The sequence below is a fragment of the Sparus aurata genome, chromosome 19 (genome assembly GCF_900880675.1).
Source record: "Sparus aurata chromosome 19, fSpaAur1.1, whole genome shotgun sequence".
NCBI lineage: Eukaryota > Metazoa > Chordata > Actinopteri > Spariformes > Sparidae > Sparus > Sparus aurata.
The window spans coordinates 24610484-24631375 of NC_044205.1; the positions used below are offsets into that span (position 1 = coordinate 24610484).

At 46.5% G+C, this 20892-nt stretch overlaps 1 protein-coding gene across 6 annotated transcripts in view; it reads left to right on the top strand.

The window, feature by feature from the left end:
• Window positions 1–20892, top strand: part of LOC115570266 (dipeptidyl aminopeptidase-like protein 6) — a 242231-nt gene that overhangs the window by 132625 nt on the left and 88714 nt on the right. The window contains exon 1 of one of the 6 annotated variants that reach the window (XM_030398728.1): window positions 8422–8919. The exons of the other annotated variants lie outside the window; for them this stretch is intronic. Within the exon in view, the coding sequence (XP_030254588.1) occupies window positions 8857–8919 (63 nt within the window). The 5' untranslated portion in view covers window positions 8422–8856. Of the gene's footprint in view, window positions 1–8421; window positions 8920–20892 lie in introns of those variants that run through there. 6 annotated transcript variants of the gene reach the window in all.

A 20892-nucleotide genomic window follows, 5' to 3' on the forward strand; every position in this document is an offset into this window, starting at 1 on the left:
ATGCTGGAGTCTTAAAAGATTTAATGCTTACAACAAGAATGTCACCTCAGGTTACCTGCAGTTTGAATGACTCCTCTTTGGAAAAGTTCTACAAACTTGAACGATCTCTGAAACTTAATGGTGTTGGTGAAACGAAACAAGTCATCCAGCAACGATTATTACTAATATTTGAATTTTTTTTAAATTTTTTTATATGAGCTCTTATTGGGATCGACTCACTTGTGGAGTTCCAGCCTCAAGTGGCCGTTCGAGGAACTGCACGATGTCCATCTTATTGCGCTTTAGTCATACTTCGGCGGTTAATTTGGTGAAAGTGCGCAACTAATCAATCTACAGGGGCAGAAATATTGTAACGTAACTTATTACTTTCAAATGAAAATACCTACTTACATAAAATACATCACATGTTGGAAGTAAGTTGCCCAACGCTGATATTTTCTTTACATTGAAGCCACAAAAGCTGCTTCTTTTTTGGCGCCCTCCTGTCATGTATCAGCACCAGCAAACATTCAGCTGGAGGTTTGGTGATGTGACATTCATATATTAGATATACAAAGTTGAGAAGCATTAAAAAAAAGGTCAAAAACACATTTTACTCTGATAGCGCTCCTCTTCATCCCCAGTAAAACCGCCCGACTCCTCGACACTGCGAAGAAACTCATATAAAAGGCAATCCTCTCTATCTGTAACAATCTGTCCTATTAAAGATGACTTCCTGGTGGCTTTAGTACCTTCTGCAAAGTCCCACTGTTCTGGTATTCCTCTCTCCGGGTTCCTTCCTCTCAGTGAAAGTGGAGTCCTGGACTCGGCTGTGAAACGCACCGTTGGAGCTGTCCATTAAGTGGTGCTGAAATCTATTTCGGCACTCTCAGGCTTTTGATGGTGGCTGGATCAGTATCTGGAGCCGTCCTTCCTGCCTCGGCGCTGAGATGTGTTACAGCGCGGCCGGCCTTTTAGCGGGGGCCTCAAACGTGTTAGCAGGCGCCGTTCGGGAGTGTGCCATTATTCCGGCGAGCGTTAGGGCCCTTGACGGAGTGGCATGATGCCGAATCAGTCACTTGTCATCTTCTGGGAAAAAAAAGAGGAAGGGAGATTGTAGTATTTGTCACAGTTACTCCGAATGCTTTTAAAAAAAAATAAAAAAATAAAATCTCTCTGGCTTTGGATACGTGCTGCATACTAACTCCATTTATCTCGTCCATCTATGATATTTTCAGATTTTCTTTAATTGGCTTGGAGATTATTTCACAAAGCCGCTCTCAGACTTTTCTTTTTTTGAAGCACATTATGCAACGCAGAGCACAAAGCACTGACTGTAGAGCGAGAGCCTGAACAAACCCTATTTAATGCACGAAGCAACAGCTGTTGTCATGACAACGGAGGCCTTTTGAAAAACGCGATGATGTCCGCGCGACACCTGTTAAGAATGTGTCATTAGCATTTATTAGATCGGGGTGGAACAAACAGGACGGGGAAGCGCGCGAAAGGAACAGAAATGTGAATAAAAAACAGACTTCAGACCTCCTGCAGCGTCTGAGCGCTGCAACAGAAACTTTAGCTTGTTTACACTCAGAAGTTCCTCAAATGCATGTTTTAAAAAAAAAAAACCCTCAAAATTCAAGATGGAACTATTTGAAGAGCCTATTTTTTTAAGAAAAACTTCCGTCTGTATTTCCTCGGTTCAGTCTCCAGCAGGCAGGACTTACTGTAACACACACACAGTATGCTAATGAGCCAAAAAAAAAAAAAAAAAAAAAAAAACCTCATTCAGCAGCAGAGATGTGCTCATCAGCCCCGGCGCCGCAGAAAGCGGGCCTGGTTGTGGATTCTGGCTCTGTTGACATTTCACGGCTGAGTGGTGTGAAGGCTGATGAGTCACACCTGGCGTAAAGTGCTGTAACGCCGCCGAGAGGAGAAACTGCATCCTGATGCATCCCCGTCTCTGTCAGGTTGACGGGTCCGAGCTGTATTTATGTAAGGACCTCATAGAGAGTGTTCGCAGGGAGGGGAGGAGAGGAGAGGGAGAGAGACGGAAAAGCAATTACTTTTTTCCCCCAATATCCCGATGCTCGCCGTCATGTGTCAGACAAATAAGAGCAGAGAAATTGGGGCGCGCGGTCCTGCGACGCAGCGCCGCCTGGGAAGCAGAGTCCTGGACCTTTTGGTCGTGCTCTGTGTCAACGCCGGAGTTATCACTTATCCATCCTCGACCTCTCTCCCGAAAGGCGATATTGGGTCTTATTTTTGCAGGCGAGCCTCTTCCATCACACACAATATGAGACTCGTCCGCATCAAAATGTGCGTTTACGAGGAAGCAGCCCACGAGGAAACGGATGCCTCCTTTTAAAGTATTTAATCAAAACGAGTCACGGCGCGTTACGGCGCGGCGCCGAACAACTCTTGTTTTTGAAACATCCCATTACACTCGTTCCCCCGGCCGTTTCCTGGCGCTGGGGGCTCGCTGCATTGAAGGGTTTGATATAGGAATTAATGTAACGCTGATAGATGGTTTTGGCCATATGCTATGACAGAATATGTTCTGGGAGAGCGGAGCTGGCTATAACTCAGAACATACTTTTTTTTTTTTTTTTCTTTTGGATCCCGTTCTCTCCACAAATGGGTGTACTGGGACACAGTTTATGGACGCGGCTGTGCCGTTGCATGAGCTCAAAAACCAAGTAGTGAGCGTATTTTATGCATGCAGGCACAGACAATGGAGAACAGACAAACACAATATACCGCAGCTGTTTGAAATAAAACATAGATTTAAAATGCCAACAGGCTCAACCTCGCCGCGTGTTCAGACTTCCTCGAGTTCGATCAAAAAAACACCCAAGGTTTTCCACGTCATGTGCATGATCCCACTCGTACCCGGCGGTGTTAACAGGGATTTAGTGCTTTAGTTCTCCAAATATCTCAAATAAAAAAAAAGAAAAAAGCCGTACGGCCCGAGCACTCTGGGAAACAACTGTTTGCTTCACGTATACTAAAGAAAGCCGTCAGACAGACTTGGCTTTGCTTTGTGCTTCCTGTCATTACACGGTGGACAAAGCAAACAGAATTTGAATTCAATCCGAGCGAGTGCTTTATTCTTCCCTTTTCCTTTCATCCTTTCTCTGCTCATCCCTTCAATTTGAGAGTATCAGTTCATTTCTCAGAGCTTCCACTCGATTGCCTTTCTTCGACTCCTGTGTTTTCTTATTAGCCGTATGGAGGTTATTCCAAACGGACGCACATAAAGTAGTTTATAAAGTATCGGCGACTCTTCTGGGTCGCTCGATCCACCTCGTCCCTGCGTCGAGGCAACCTATAACTGTCACTTTACATTCCCGGGGTTAATTGGAGAGGCTTCTTTAACGAGAGCAATTATATTTATCTACGTGATCACCACCCGGTGGCCTTGAGCTTGTTTCCAGTAATCACGCGACTACAATCAGTGCCAAAACAATGCCTTAAGATTATGGCGTATATTGACTTGCGCTGAGGTTTTAATTAGGCACAAGCACTACTAGTTCATTGGGTTGGCAGCTAGCTTGGCATTAGCGCCGAAGTGATGAAGCAGGAGCGAGTGGATATTGCTCCATCTGTTCGGGCAGGTTGGCACCGTCAGCCGGTTAATTCCTGACTTTCCAGGAATGTGTATTTAAACAGAGCCGCCCTCCCGGGAGCATTCATCACCGCCGCCTCTCGCCCATTTGTCAACATCAGAGACACGAGGTTTGTGCACCCCGCTCCGCAAAAACACGGCCACAATGAGGTGGTTATTGTGTTCTCGGCTGCCGCGGCCCGACCACACAGCATCCGTCATCAGCCAATAGGGCTTTGGCCCAGAGTGGCCGTCATTGTTTTGGGGCTGATTGATTGGCTGTTGAGGAGTCGTTTCGGTTTCATAAATCATCCACGAGATGGTAAACACAGGCCAGAGTTTTTTGTCGGAGGAGGCTGCTAATATAGTTTGGAGCCACAAGTGGATGGTGCTGCGAGCGCCGGGTGGGTTTTCATCCTTTTTCATACGTCAAAGGACGGCAACACAACCGTCAGGTGTAATGGCTGCACCTGGCAAAAGTCCAAAAGCAGAGATTTCTCCAAGGAAATCATTGCGGATCAATTGGTAATAGAACAAACCCTTTTCATTTGGGGGTTTTTTTAGCCACTATTTTGGTGTGTCTTGAGGAATATTGGTCTGTCTTTTGATTTGTTGGTTCGGACTGAGTGTAAACCATCCACGGTGCCACCCTAGACTAGAATTTGCTGTTATGGCCGTCGCCATCTTGATTCTTTGGAGCCAGAAGTGACCAGTTGAGGCTGGGGAGCATCCAACAATACAACCTGTATCCTCAAACATACACTGTTTTATCGTCTATCTTCCTCTAAATGGGACCATCATTTACAAAATGAACATCACACTGTGTTGACGAAGACTTTGAAAGCATCGATTGAGACCATTAACTCATCAGGAAACCGTTTACTGAGGTAACAAATCAAGTGAGAAGTCCGGTAATTTTTTCATAAGCTCACATACAATTGGACTACTTTTGAAACCAGTTGAGGTTCCACACTGGCTTCACTTTTCAAACCAGGAGGCTCCATCCAATATTTTTTATGCTGTGGACTGAAATATCTTGACAGCTATTAAAAGGATCTTTAAGTCTAGTGCCACCATGAGGCTGACGTTTTTATTTTTAAGCTAACTGTTGGATTGATTGACTTATCATCTAGTGTCAACATTTCCCTCTGTCTGATAATTATGTTTAGTGCTAATTACCAAATTACCAGCTAACATGCTAAAATATGAGGGTGAACATTGGCTATATCTGCTGAACGATACTTATTAGCAGTGCCATTGTTAAAGTGGTAGCATGCTGAGGTTAGCATGCCGCTCAAAGCACCATTGTGCATCATTACAAAGCTGCTAGCATGTCTGCAGACTCTTGTTTTAAAAGGTCCAGTGTGTGGGATTTCAGCGTGGTGGCAGGATGTGACCAACTGAATATTCCTCGCTTCACTCATACTTCCTCACTTCCTCATATTGTGGCCAATAAAAATGAAACAAAAAGAGTCACTGTTTGGTTTGTTTGTTCTGGGCAACTGTAGAGTCCCACCTCTGGAGATAAAAAAGGCTGTTTTTTCTAGTAACGAAACCCCCAAATTCTCCGTTTCAGGCGATTATACACACCTGAAAACATAATTATGAATATTTTATTGCATTTCAACCCGAAACTCCTCAGTAAATCCCACACACTGGACTTCTAAGCTGCCATGGAAAACAAAAATGTCGCTCCAATTCAGCACCCACTTGTCTCGAATAGAAAAACTAGTTATGCGTTTTATTGATACGGCTCGCTTCGCATTTGCGACACAGTGAAAGCGTTTCATCGGGGACTGTCAACAAAGGTTGATGCAAATGCAGAGAAACTGGAATCTCCGGCAGGTTGAGTGGGAGTAAATTACAAACAAACGAACAAAATGCTATCTCATCCGAGTGTGTCCGACGGTGGATTTCTTTCCCCTTTCTGAAGGACGAGCCTCTCTCCTGCCCGTCGTGCTCCGCCGGTCACATGAAGCCAACGCCGCAGACGTTCACGTGGGATTTCAGGGTAATTGACTTCACCGAGCCTCCACCTGATTTTAATTAACCGCGCGGCACATTCGTTTGCAGCCTCGCAATAGAAAAAAGAGTCAGACCGGAGACTAAGGTAATAATTAACATTAAGTACATCTCAGAAGAAATCAAAGGAAGTCATTTCCTCGCAGTGTTTCAGCAGGAGCGTGTTTTGTAGATGTAATTAACTGAGCGGGCCCCATGAAGAGAAAGTTTGGTTCTTATCGCCCGACGTAGAAAACATGAGAGGCTCTTTTTGCCGCAGTAAACCGGATATTCTGATTATTCTTCAAGATTTTGTTAAAAGCTCCGACTGACTGACTGACTGACTGAACTTCAGTCCTAACCAGTTCCACTTTCCTGGAGCTGCCTTGTAACTTTTCACAGCCGCTCATGTCTTCACCATTATTCAAACACTCTCAGTGTTATTACATCTGCTGCTCCTCTATGTAGAATTACATTTAATCCGGTTACATTACATTGAAACCACTTAGTGTTTCAGTGTTACTAATGCATCAGTAGCGGCAGAGGATCGCTGTTCTGGATCTTATTACAGGAAGACATTCACATAATGTAGAAGTCGTTCTCGGAGGTAAAGTGCTGCAGCGGTTAGCACGATTGCTGGGGGGGTAAAGTGCCCTCTTAGATGCCCCTGTGGTGATTAAACATGATGAAGTGCCCTCTGTGGTGGAATGTATCGCGCTCTGGTGCTCCATCTCATACAGCTGGTGCCCCTTTAATGTTGGTCGCCCCTGCCCCTCAAACACCCAGAGTCCACCCCTGTTGGATTCAGTTTTAAAGGGGAAGGGAACTCTTCTCCATGAGCAAAAACGCTGAGACTTAACTTAAACAAATGCTTAAAGGGATATTCCGGTGTAAATTTAATCCATGGTCTAACACACCATGAAACTGTGTTAGACTCCCTCTCGAGAGGTCAAGTTAGCAGACCGTTAATTTACGGAGTTTTATCAACCTCAGAAACAACCGCACGACAACAATACACTGCAGTGAATGGGTCCAAATATAAACCGCCATCAAAAAGCCACAAATAATGCTCAGAACAGCAACAAACTTCAGCAACAGTACAAATAGGGTCTCAGCACATAGTCCGGGGCATCTAACCTCCGCTAGCTTAGCTGGATTTCTACTGTGAAGCTAAAAACAGATTTCAACTCTCCTCCATCAGCTTCCGGGTCGGGGAAGTCCCGACGCGACGATTACCGAGTGCGGTTAGAAATACTCAGTTCCGTTCTTTTCCCTGTCCGCTCTCGATAATAACTGTTATAAACTGGCAGGTAAGACACATATGAACTTTGATTGCTTTTCCATGGAGTCATAATCATACATTTTCATCCATGAGCCGCGGAACTCTACTGCACTCGGTAATCGACTCGTCGGGACTTCCCGTCAACAGGAAGCTGCTGCAGAAGAGTGGTAAATTTAGTCAGCTTTTCAGTAGAAATCCAGCTAAGCTAGCGGAGGTTAGATGCCCCGGACTATGTGCTGAGACCCTGTTTGTACTGTTGCTGAAGTTTGGTGCTGTTCTGAGCATTATTTGTGGCTTTTTGGTGGCGGTTTATATTTGGATCCATTTACTGCAGTGTATTGTTGTCGTGCGGTTGTTTCTGAGGTTGATAAAACTCTGTAAATTAGCGGTCTGCTAACTTGATCTCTCGAGAGGGAGTCTAACACAGTTTCACGGTGTGTTAGACCATGGATTAAACTTACACCAGAATATCCCTTTAAGCTGCTCCGCTGCATAATCCACAGTGTCTCTTTAGCCATGTGTGGTAATGTGATGAGAATATACCACTGCATAACTCATAAACTATGGCTGAACTCTGCTGATGACCTTTCTGCACAGCTAGGTTTGTTTGCGTTAAGGATATTTTTGGAGAATATTGGATTTCTGCTCGCCTTTTCCGTTTGCACCAAAAGTTCATCTCCTTAAAATCGTTGGTCTCTTGTCATGACAGCCTTATTAACCTGATAAATGTTAAAGGAAACATATAATGCTCATTCTCAGGTTCATCATGTTCTTCCAGCACAGGTTTACATGCTTCATTGCTCAAAAAACACATCTGTTTCCTCCTATTGTCTTTTTCAGCTCCTGTCTCTTTAAGACCCTCCTCAGTCTGCTCTGATTGGTCCGCTCACACACGGCTGAGACATCACAGCTGACAACAACAGAGCGGCTGTGCTAAATTAATTCTTACTTGCCAAACCAGAGGCATAAATCATGCGAATGTGTGTAACTCGGTGATGTCACAAAGTCACAGAGTTAATTGCTGGACGAGGCGTTTGAGGGGCCGTGCTTTCTGTGGGAGAAAGGAGCTCCTGCTGACCTTTTACGTGCACAAGAACATGAAACGCAGCGGAGGAAAGGAAGTGATGCTGCACAAGCTGAAGTAAATGTAACGCCCAGACAACCTCCCTTTCCTTCTCCTGCTGAAGGATGTTAATTGTTCTGTTCTCCAATCGCTGCGGGAAATAAAAAATAAACCACATTGCGCCTCTTTAATTTCTACTTTCTCCCAGTTGTAACGGCGTCTCCGACAGACGAAGCGGGATGAGAGCTGGATGTGATGAAACGGAGCGTCGTCTTGAATTAAACATGAATGAACTCTGATAATCATCGATATTTTGTTTTGTTTTATGTTTGGGGAGACTATAACCCTTCGTCAGTTCAGCAATAAAGTTTCAGCGCTTAATTTCTCTGTGCACTGTTAATTGATGCAGCACATGATGTAGCCCCCCTCCACCACCCCTCCTCTCTCTCTCTCTCTCTCCATCGTGTGCGCACTGAATGGCTCACGCAGAGTCCCGCATCAAGCGTTTAAAGAAGAGATGCGCGCCTCTCTCTCTCTCCCTCTTCCTCTCTCTTTCTCTCTCTGCTGTCTCCTCCCCCTCCTCCTCCTCCTCCTCCTCCTCTTCTTCTCTCTCGCCTCCACTGACAATCTTTCGCCTTCCCTCCTCCTGAGCGGCGCGTCCTTCCTCTCCACCACTTGTTATTTCACACCTTGGCCGCTGCAAACGCATCCTGTGTGCGCCGTGAATACTCCGTCTCCTTCTTCTTCTTCTTCTACCAGCCGGTTCTCTGCTGCACCGGTGCATCTTTTTTCTTTTTTTTTTCTTTTTTTCTGTAATTGGCTTTTTTTCATATTTTGTTGTTGGCTGGTTTTGTTCCTCTCCTCGTCCTCCTGCCGGGGAAACAACAGTTTCTTCTCCCCTCCACCAGCTGAAAGGGGGAAATCATGACCACGGCGAAGGAAGGCAACGCGCCGTCGAAAGCGGCTCAGCAGCAGCAGCAGGAGCAGGTACCGAGCAGCTCCTCTCACTTCTCTGCATATTAATCTTGAATATCAACCTGTGTCGCCCTCTCACGCCGAATTACCATCCGCATGCAGCGCTGCGGGGACTTTCCCCCCCCCCCCCATCTGCTCCCCGATGCTGGTGATGTCGGCTGCGCTCGTAATAAACGTTTTGCAGGCGGGAGTCAGCTGGAAGTGGTCGCCCGGAGGTTGTGATCTCCCTCCATTATAACGCAGTGATCGTTATTCCGCGACTTTACGCACGACGAGCGGGTTTTGCGTTTTTTGCAGTCCGTCCCTGCGCGCGTCACCTTGCCAGAGAGCACAAATTAGCCCCCAACTTGGATCAAGAAGCGGCCTGAGTGTTCATTTAAATCGTCATGTCGCCCTCCTGCTGTGATTTAAAACGCCTTGTCTGACCTCTCCAGAAAAAAAAAAAAAAAACGAGGCTCCCCGCTGAGGTGTCTCCTGTTGAGAACACTGTTGCATGTCAGGGTGCTGCTGCAGGGCGGCTCTGTTCTGCAGCCCCTTCATCAGTCAGCTGGGGGGGTGATGATGATGATGATGATGATGATGGAGCGTCTGTTGACCCACCTCCACAGAGGTGCAAGAGCACAAATGATGGTGGAAGCATTGATAACGGACCTCTCTGTGTGCACCGGTACCGTCCGGTTCCTAACACAGTCTCACAGCCGAGAGACAGGCGATTTGAGAGACGATGATATTTCTATTTTGTGGATTTGATTGAAAATGAAGCGCAACTTTTCAAACTTTTGGAGATGGCGCCGGTTAACTGCGCGAATGTACAGTAGCGACGGGTTAATCGGCGTGTCATAACGTTCAGGTGGTCCTCCGTCGCATCCGGCAGCAAACCTCGGATCAGATTGTGCGTCCGTCCAAGGCCCCCGGCTGTTCGCTGGAATCACCGTGCTGCCTACGTCTAATTAAACATGCCTGTAAAGCGTCAGAGCCTCCTCCAGATAAAAGCTCCTGTTGAAGCGTCTCCCCTGTTGCATCTCGGCGTGGTGCAGGGCGGCTGCGCTCTGTGATTCTCGTTGCAGTCGGCGGGGTGACGATGGAGCGTCTGTTGACCCTCCTCCACAGAGGCGCAAGAGCCGAGATGATGGAGGAGACGCTGGAGTTTAACAATCGGAGTGGTAATATTTTAAGAACCTCTCAGTTTGTACCATGCAGCAGCAGCCTCATCCTGCAGCTGAGAGGCAGAAAACGTGTCACGATGACCTTTTTATTTTGGGAACGGCACCTGTGATATAAATGTCACATCGTCGTACCCACACACATGCACGAGCACTCTCTTTCTCCCAGCGGCACCACGAGGAAAAACGCTCGTCCTGATCCTAGCGACAGCTTTCATTGTGTCATAATACACAGGTGACTTTTGCAGACGGGAAATAAGCAGCAAATTAGCCCAACTTGAACCCCATTGTGTGTCAGAAAAAGGTCTGAGAATGAGCGACGGAGTGTTTAAATCCTCACGTCACGCTCGAGCGTCTAATTAAAGCGCCTGACCTCTCCAGAAGCGCTCGCGTTGAGCCGTCTCCCCCCCCCCTTTTTTGCATTTTTCAGCGGTGGCGGCGGCGCAGGGCGGCTCTGCTCTGTGATTATTTCTGCGGACCCCCTCCATCAGTCAGCGGGGCGATGATGGAGCGTCTGGTGACCCACCTCCACCGAGGCGCAAGAGCAGGAAATGATGAAGTTTTAATTTGGAGTATTCATATTTCATCTTTTGAAAGCTGTGCTCCGTCAGCGCGCTCCTTCTAATTAGACATTCCAACGTTGATGCAGTTTTCTGAGTAACGACACTTTCGGAGGGATCCTGCAGGCGCCGGGGATCCTTGAAAGTTTGTGGATTGAATGAAAATTAAATTCACGTCATTAAAACTTTTGAAACCGACAACGACGGACCTTCAGCACCGAGGAAAACGCTCCGATTGATTCCATTAAAGGTGCACTGTGTAGTTTTGAGGTGTAGTTTTCTCTTTTTTGAATGTCTAAACAAGCTAAATAAACAAACTCTGACCTTGAACGACGACACAATTCTACACGGTTTCACTTTGTTTACATGTGGCGGACCCTGCCACCTCTCTGGCTTCAAATTAGCAGGCCTTGTTTTCCTCTGAGAGCAGCTTGTTTATTCACTTATGGGCGATAAATCCTTAATGAGTTTGCGTTAAAAACCTCATTAATATTGTTGTTATTTGAATTTCTTCCACAAAACGACGCAATGCCCCTTTAAAAACGACAGTTCCTTCAACGACTCGTCTCCAAACCTTGAACTTCACCTAGCGAGACCTTGAAAGCCTCGTCTATCCACCTCCATCCCCCGGTTCCGTTCAGTCCGCCGCTCGTACACGCAGGAGTGAGCGTTTTGCATTTTGTCGATTCTTCCCCTCTTGTTTTTCCGAGCCGGTCGATCGACGCGTGCTCCAACGCCAGACGACATCTGTCACTGCCGGCCTCCACCTGTGCGCCGCACCTGTCTAAAGATGACGGAGAAGGTGAGAGGGACGCTCGGCTCGATCCTGCCAAGCGGACAATCTTCCCCCGCTGTGATTCAGCTGCAGGCTGTCAGTCACACCGGGCCAGAAAGGTCCGCCGGCGCCGCCCTGCTTCATCTGCACAGGCATGACTGGCTGCTGTATGCACGCACAAGCATCACTGTAAACAACAGATGGAACTGCAAGTGCTATGATGTAATGCTGACATGATCTACGGATTCAACAATCAGTTTTGAGCTGCAGCGATGAAGCAATTAGTTGTCAAGAATTAAGTTAATCACCAACTAAACAGCCGCCTGTAGTTGATTTATTACATTTCTCCGATTCCCGCTTCCCAAATGTGAATCTATTCTTTTCATTTCTGACAGTAAACCGAGTATTTTCGGATTGTGGGCGAAACGAGACATTTGACAGCGACATCTTGGGCGGTCGGGAAACACTGATCGCCATTTTCTGACAATCGTTTTACTCCCAAACAACTGATGTTTCAATCAGGAAATGACAGAGAATGAAAATAATCTTTTGTTGCAGCCCTCATTGACTCCTTTATTAGTCATTCCTCGGGCAAAACTGGCAACAAAGTCTTCTCAAATGTGAGGATTTGCTGCCTTGTTTTCTGTTGTGTTCTTTCTCAGCAGAGTACCTTTGGGTCGTGACCATTGATTTTAACATTTAAATCAACCAAAATGTAGCTTACTGGAGGAAAATCGTTGATTGTTGAGTCTCCCAGATCGCCAAATACTGAATCTTTGGCTCGGACGCATCAGTATTTAACGATCCAGAGATGAATCCCAACCGTCTTTCTCCTGGAAGTTACATTCTGTTGCTTCACCTTGAGCTGTGATGGACACTTTGTCACTATCTATTAATCAATAAGCCTACAAATAAACAGAAGAAGCGGAAAATGCCTCTCTCGATTGCCAAGATCTCAAGGTGACGTCTCCCAAGTTCTCGCTTTGCCAGTGAGTCAATGAATAATTTCAGCGTTACACGGAAAAAAGAAAATAATAACCAACGCGGAATAAGTAATACTTTCCTGCAGCGCTAATTTGGCATCTTCTGATACAAATTCGGCTTCGCACTGTGTAATCTTAATTGAATCACGTGAATCTGAAAATTAAAAAGTGAAATTTATAGTAACCACCTGCAGAAACTGACCCTTTTTTTTTAAAAACGTTTGTAATTACCGACTGGGCCGGGAGAGCTGCCGATGCCGGAACACCAGTAAATAGTAAATGGTGGCTGTCGGTGGATTTTTCCTGAGGCGTGAAGCTCCGGCAAAGTGAGAAATTGCTTGGAGCACATTAGGTTGTAAAATCAGCAGTGTAACACAGTTACGCATGCGTGCACACGGGGCGCCGCCGACACACACACACACGCACACACACACAAAGGTACGCGAGCGCGGTGATTACGCGAGGTCCTGCTGCGGCCTCCTGATTGATGGTCTGCTGGCAGGGCTTACGGGTCCGGGGGACAGAGGACACAGATAGAGGGCAGCTCAGCAGAGATAGCAACAACAGCAAACAGCCCTCCAGTAATCAACTGGACCCGGCAGAGAAAGAGAGAGAGAGTCACACCACTAACCCTCATTACTGCAACAGGCTGGAGGTTCTGGAGATGTTAGAAGTCCACTGATGCACTCGGAGAGGTGAGGCGCGTTGGACTAATTAAAAGTCTCGCAGCACTTCTTGGTTCTGAGATTACATCCATCTTTGACTCGTTGTGTGTTGTATCAGAGAGTCGTGTTACTGGGAACCTGTAGATGTGATTCAACTGCAACTTGTAGGTGTTAAATGTAACAATATAACATTTTAAAACGAACACAATTTCTCCAAAATGTGATATATCGACGTACTCAAAAGAGCGTACCAGGCGCAGTGTGGTTAGGTGTAAGAACTGAAACTACCTGGTTAGGTTCAGGAGAACATCGCTGTTTGGGTAAAAGCACTTAAGGTACTTCTGTCTTGTCAGTTGTTGGACGCCGTGATCTAACTTTACCACGTGAGTAAGTTAGAAGAACTCACCGTTGTCTTCTGTCTGCACGGACAGCGGCCTCCTGAGGTTCTCCTGTGGCTGTTGAACCCAAACATGCACTAGAGGTCGCTACATAATCAGGGGTCGTATTAAAGCAACAGGGTTCGTACACATTTTTCAAGGTCAAATTCTAGCACTTTTCAAGCACTTTTAAGGGTAATTTTTAAGATTTTCCAGCACCTTACTGCTGGGGTAAAATACGCATCTAAAGGAATATATATACTTGTGATTTTTTTCTTCACTTTTTATCACAATTATGTACATTGTATTATGCTGTAAACATCTAAAATTATATTCTATAATAGCAAAAACTTCAGAAATGAATTATCCAGTCTGATCCCAATTTTGTAAAAGACACAGAGTTATAATGTCAAGCACTTTCAAGCACTTAAACTAAAATCCAAGCACTTTTCAGACCTTGAAACCACAACATTGAAATTCAAGCACTTTCAAGGATTTCAAGCACCCGTACGAACCCTGAAGAAATTTCACAGTTGACCTTTTGGATGAGGACGGGCGGCTGATACTTTACGTTATCCCAAATGTTTCCAACGATGTTCAAACCCAGAGAAATCCAAATTTTACACAAGCTCAAGGCGCGTTTAAACGTGACGATCGGGAAAAACCGCGAGACGGCGAGACAACAACTCTCATTCGCTGCTTCACGCTGAAATCAAACTACATCTTCTGTCCAGCTGCAGAAATGACCCGTTGTGCTTTCGAGCAGCTTTGAATCTGTGCGTCTTGTGACTTTCCGGCGTGCAGTTTAACGATGTCGCATTACACATTTTGAATTGTTCAAGTTTCCCACATCTCGGTGACTCCTCACAGCCGTTTTTGTAGCACAGCGCAGCTTTCAAGCGGGATCACAGCAGCCCGACATTTAATGGGGAAGACTTCAGCGGAGACGCCTCCGCCGATAATCGACCTTTTTCCACTGACTTTTCCACTTTCTGTGCGAGACTGGGACAAAAACCTCGGTGGGTGATGCGTGCTAAAGGGAGAAGACTGCGAGAGCCGAGCTTGAATGGCGAGGTCTGCCCTGTTAAAGTCCGTCTCGTACGTGTGGCGCGGTAAAGGACTTTGGACGGGAGGGGGGGGGGATTCAAAGCCAAAACCTCAGATCAGGCCATCAAGGCAGCTTGAGACGGAGCTGAGCGGAGCAGCCTGCGGGTGTTCCTGAGCAGAATAGAACACCGGAAAGAAAGTATTGATCGTAGACGAGGTGGAGCGTCAGCGGGAGGGTAGCTTTTCTCGCTTTGCAGTTTTTTGTGACACGTGAACATGCCGGGGAAGAGCTGTTGGAGGTTTAAGCTCTATCGGACTCTTAGATGGCAGAGGATCATGTGTCATTATACGTCCAGAGAAATCACCTGGCTGTCTGAGTCCTCGCCCATCCAACAGTGGAGCTAAAAACCGACAAGGACCGCAGTGTAGGGGGAGTTTGCTGCTCCAAATCAAAGAGCAAAATGGCATAAAAATCCCTTGAAAACTCAAGAAACTGCAGCGTTTTTATCAGCTCCCTATTCATTTGTACTCATGTTTCTTGTGAGATACGAGTCCTCCTCAGTAACCTCGGTGTCCTACAGATGCTGAGCGAGGTTTCCCGAGGATGCGCGCTTGTCAAATATTTACAAAAATGTTGTTTATTTGAAACGGCGCCCGTCTGGTGCGAGCTGATAAATTCAAGCATAAAATTTGAAGAGGCTCACTTCAAAGTTAAAGCCAAAAAAAAAGGGAAAAAAAAAAGCTCAGAAAAGAAGAAGTCAGGTGGCAACACGCTCTCGTAAGTTGGTGAGAAGTTTAAATATCGCGACGCTGATTGTACTTGACATGAACATTTCAGTGTGTGTGTGCGCGCGTGTGTGTGTGTGTGTCATCCCAAGCTGAGAAAACAAGTGTGGTTTTAATCAGCCGTGTTTTGTTTCATTCACCTCGCTGTGGTAGAGCTGCTGCCTCAGTGGCCTGCTGATGAATAGCTCAAGTGATAAGTGCTCAAACAGATGTTAATTAAAGTAGCGACTTGCACGCAAAACACAGTGGGATGACGAGGAATCGTCTGCGCCGCACCTGCTCGGGATTTGTGTGTGTGTGTGTGTTTTTGCATGAACTCGCCAGCCGTGTCTGCAGACGCAACATCGCCGCGACGATGGCGTTTCGGTGCCCCCCGTTCACAAACCCGGGCCTCTTTATCTGTTGTTCCAGAAGCGCGGCTGTTCAGCGACTCGCCCTAATGCCATTAATATGGACTTGTCCGCTTTTGCACAAGCCAATTCGCCGGTAATGTAATAAGTGGTTCGTTGTGGAAGAGACCAAATTGTGTTGCCAAATGAAGGTCACCTGTTGGTCAGCCAGGAAGTCCCTTAACAGAGTGGTCACAGATTAGACTGCAGTGAATGAAGCGGGTGACACGTTCAAAACGCTGCTGCAGAGTCACTTGTGTTCTCGGGATGACTGTGTCAGTTTTGCAGAACGTGACCACACGACGGCCACATAAACGTAGGGATATCTGACAAATTGTTACAATTTCCCTGCTTCTTGGTTGATCAGCACTAATGAGACGATGGATAATGAAACTCTGGAGGGGCGTCGTGTGACATTTCAAGGCAGAGCAACATTTTTCACAGTCTGTAAGCTAACGTTAGCGTTAAATGGCTTCCTAGCTTCCAAATAAATGTGCCCAAGATGTGTGTTGATAGTTTAGAAGTCATTTATGTCTTTCCTATCGACATCCTCATCATGTGTTAGACTATAAAAAACACTAACGTTAGCTTGGGAGAGGTTGAATGCTAATGCTAGCTTTTGTCCAGCGGAAGCAAAAATGTTGTTTTACCTAAATTTCGGCCCTCCGGATTTTCACTACTCATCGTCTTTTTAGTTGTTGGAGGCGATGAAATGATTACAAATTGTCAAATTTACAATGTTTCTACAACTTGCAACATTTAGCGCTGCTGTATGAAATTTTAGCCTCCCACCTTGAACATGATGCTAGAAGAAAAATGGCTGCCATGTAAATATTGTCTTTAGCAACCGTTTTGGCAGTTCTTGGCCCTTTAGCACAGCTGAGGAGTTAAGCTAATGTATTAGCTAACTTAAACGTAACCTATTAACTATTTTAACCTTCTGTTTTTACTTTAACCTCCTCTGTTGGCGAGGAATGGATTGCTAGCAGTTATGAGACGTGTTAATAGCACATCTGTGACAACATCCCTTACGTAACCCAGCTAATGAGCTTGCTAGCTCTGAGGTTTTTCTCCATTGTTCCACTCTATAAATAACCTGTTACTGAATAAGATAATGTACAGTAGCGAGGACAGAATACCTGGAGGAGTCGATAGCTGAATGCAGAGAAACCACAAAGAAGCTAATGAAGTTATAATGACCGACCTGCTCCAGAATGCCCCTTGTTCGTTAGCGCGTAGCTCAGCAGGCACAGCAGGTTTCCGCCTTGCCATGCCGGAGTTCTCCCCCCCCAAAGGTTTGAGTAAGATACCGGACCACCCGCTGCTCCCTCAGTGTGAGCAATCCCGCGTAACAATGTAAGCAAAATGCTGCAAAATGTAAAGTGCAAAAACACAGAAACTTTCCTCGCTCCCAGGAGGCAGTCTTACATATGGATGAGGTTACAGATCTCATCTCTGCATCCTCTCTGCATAATCTGGATTCCTGGTTCTCGCGCCAGGTTCTGCTGCTTTGCTACACAAACTTTTTACCCTCTGAGGGGTTAAAACTTGAACTTAATGTCGGGCCGGGGGCCAAAAGCAAAGCACCTATTGTACAGTAATCTATCACCTCGTTAAGATGCAAGAATGGATCCCAAGTCTCCTTAATCGACTGACTTCCTGTACAAAGTGTCGCTGCTCTTGTGCTCATATTATGAAAAACAGATAATAAATAGGGATCCTACATATTTAAAGAGCAGCTGTACCTCAGAAAGAGACAAAACAGTGTAAATGTGTTATTTTTTTAATATAATTTGACTTGTTTTTCGCTGGAAACATCTCAACAGAGCTCTACATTTTGAGTTTTTCCTCCTCTATCTTTAATTATCACTTAGAATAAAAAAAAAACTGGAGAAAAACTCAAAATGCTGACGTTAAACTTCGAAATACGACTGCATTTAATGTCTTCTAATTCTTCCCTCATTGTCATATTTCTCCCTCTCGGTTGCGAACATGCTGCACCTCGGATCTTCTTCTTCTTCCCTCTAACTGTGTTGAGCCTTTCTTAATAAAAGTGATAACCTGCGTGGCCGAAAGGAAAAAAGCAAAGAAGCAGCGAGATGATTCACTTTTTGAACGCGGGTAGATAATAGTTAGCAGAGTGCCCTTGACTGATAAGAGGGAATGGAAGATTGATTTAAAGGAGAACTGGATGCCCCTGATGTTTTCACCATAGTTCATCTCGAGGGCAATTATGAACAATTGAGTCGTGATGTTGACGTCTGAAGTGGAGATTAGAGGCGAGATTGCCGGGCGGCCACCGCGGCGACTCATCGTGATTGTTGTCATGATTTGAATGTTCTTGTGCCCGAGACGGCTTATTACGCGTGGGAGGCAGTCGCTTTAATAAAGCAATAAATATTCAGTGTTTTGGAGTAATGGTCAAACCAAATGTCATGACGATCCTCCATCTCGCTAATGGCCGGTGTCGACATCAGGTGTGAGTGTGCGCGCGCGTGTGAAAACACCTCGGGAGGAGTTTTTCCGTCGGTGCGTGTGTGAAACCGCCTCATTTAGGGAAAGGTCAGCATTTTTTCCTGTCAGGTCTCTTCCTTTTGTTGTATTCTAATTGTGTCTCTAAGCTATAGAAGTCGGCACAGAATATGCATATAGATCCCGTTAAACCCTGCAGCGTTTTCTATACATCAACCCGAGTGTCCGTATTTGCATAAAAGGAAGCAACTCGTGAAGAATTCTAACTCAACTTTCTTCCCTTCGCCTCCCTCGTATTCAAGTGTTTTCAAGGTTTTACTGTGGAATGATTTATGCAAGCTCGATGATTTTTTTTTTGACAGTAGGATTTGGAGGCAGACTCTTCCGGTCTCCGTGGTTGCAGGTGCGTTCTGTATGCTGAGCGAAGCCCCGGACTGTCAGAAGGTGTGTCGGCCCAGCGTCTGTGCACCAAACGCGCCGCGTGGAAGTTAATTTGTCTCCCTCGTCTTCGTTTGCGCGCGTGTTTATCTTGCGCCTCGCCTCGGTCCTTTTTTCGAAAAGCTGTGTTTTCTGGCCTTATCGACCCGCTGTAATTAGGGGCCCCAGAGCTGCAGAGAGCAGGAAAGGCGATCAGGAGCCGCCGTGTTCCGCCGAGCCTCTTAATTGAAACGTTGAGCGTTGCCAGGGTCCACCGCCCCCACCTCCCCAACCCCTCGGGTCCCGCTGCCGCCTCGGCATCACCTTGACGTCGGTGACAAACATTCAGAAGAGCGAGCGCCAGTCACGAACGATAAGCAGGTAATTGCCTGTAGGCTCAGATGCGAATTAGGAGGAGCTGGTGGAGGTTGTTTGTGCCGGCGTCGGGGAAGTGTGACAGCTCACGGAACGGAGGTGAGCTCGGAATGTCATTAGCTTTGTCTTATTTAAGCTCCGCGTTCAGACGTTTGCCCCCGCACGTCTGCTGCGGGTTTGTTAAAGTCCTCATTTTGCAAGAGTTCTCCTAAAAATAGTCACAGATGAACCTCACGTTTCCTCCCCACATCCTTTAGTGATGGAAAGTGCTCGATGAGGCGGCACACGGAGCCACTCGGGAGCCCGCAGGAGGGCTAAAGGCTGCGACCAAATCTTGGCATCTGGCTGCTCCGCCTGGCACCGTCCTGGAGGAACGAGCTCGCTCGCTCAAAGCCTGGGCCCGGTCTTCCAACCAGTGTTCCTGCTGACATTTATCGCCTCGAACCTTTAGTGTTATTGTTATGGCTGCTATAAGTCTCGCCGCCGCGCAATACTGATGGCGCTCCAAATTGACCAACTGGAGGATTTTAATGTGACAGCTCATCACATTATGGTGATGGGAGCGTGAAAGTAGGCGGCCCGCTGCAATATCATCCCTCTCTACTTGAAAAGGCACGCGTCCCCGTCATCTGTCTGACAGCCAAGGCAGCCTGGGACGGAGCCGACAACGTATCTGCTGGCATCCAGCCCGCCGCTGCTTCCCCCGGCTATGAAAATAAGAAAAAAAAAAAGTCTGGGTGGAAGCGAATTGGTCAGAGCCGACAGTTTCGACCCCCCCCCCCCCACTGATTCTCCGTGCTCAAAATATTGGCAGCCATTACGTGTCTCCTCAGTGGCGTTTAGCGCCCATCCATGACTTTCATCACGACATTTTACTCGGCACACTCCACAACGCCCAGCGGCAGCCCAGTTTCTATGGAGATGCTGCAGCTCCGTACACAGCAAAGCCCACAGATTAAAAACCGACAGAGTGAGTGGGGGGAAAATAATATTAATTCAATAACTGTGTCACCATCTTGTTTATGCTCTTTTCCCTTTTGTTAAGTAGCGGGCTGAAATTGAATCCAGCGCTCGGCTAAATGCGCTCTCGCACTCCGGCAAACGAGCACGCGGGCCCTAATTTCAGAGCGAGCGACGGGCAGCCAGCACCGCAGGACGCTTGATTGGGGCTTTTGATTTGCTATTGTTCTGCTGATATGAAAATGGGGTACATCGCCACTTTGCTGGAATTGGCATTCCACGCAGGGCGCTAATTACTACAGAAAGTCAGACCCACACAAGTGTTGCCGCAGCTCATAGCCTGGCGGAGTACGCGCGTAGAGCGACGTGGGTCACAAAGAAGAGAACTTTTCATTCACACTTTCAACAAAAAGCCAACTTAAGTAATCACCCGGACCAAAAAAAAACGCATCATTCATTTGCATTACACGAGCGAGCAGAGACACTAAAAGAGCGTTTTACACTAAGTGGCAGTTACACGACGTGATTGAATCTTCCTTCTTTACCATTTCACAGATTAGAAAGTCCACACAGTCCCCGGGTTTGCACTCTGGAGTTTATTATCTCATTTCAGGGATCCTCGGGGTGCTGTCACTTGCCACTGAATTATACGCTCTACCTCTGCTTATATCGGTGAAATACAGGTTCTCCCTCCTCCGCCCAGTCGTTCGCTATCTTTTCAGAGGAACCCGGCTAACCTCGCCGTCTGACTGAAGCAATTCGGCGACTCCTTTATTTCACACATTTATCACCCGCCGTCACTGACCCCTGAGCAGCTTCAGGCCAACATGATATCACAATTAGCAGTAATGGTTATACTTTAATGATTCCTCCGTGAGTATGTAACCCTCGCTTTTTTAAAAGTTATCGGCCTCCGGGGCGCTCATTCAAATGGCTTTTTACAGTAGATCCCCGTCTCACAGACTGCAGTATTTCACGTTTAATTATCAATTATGAGCATGTTGGAAGTTGGAGTC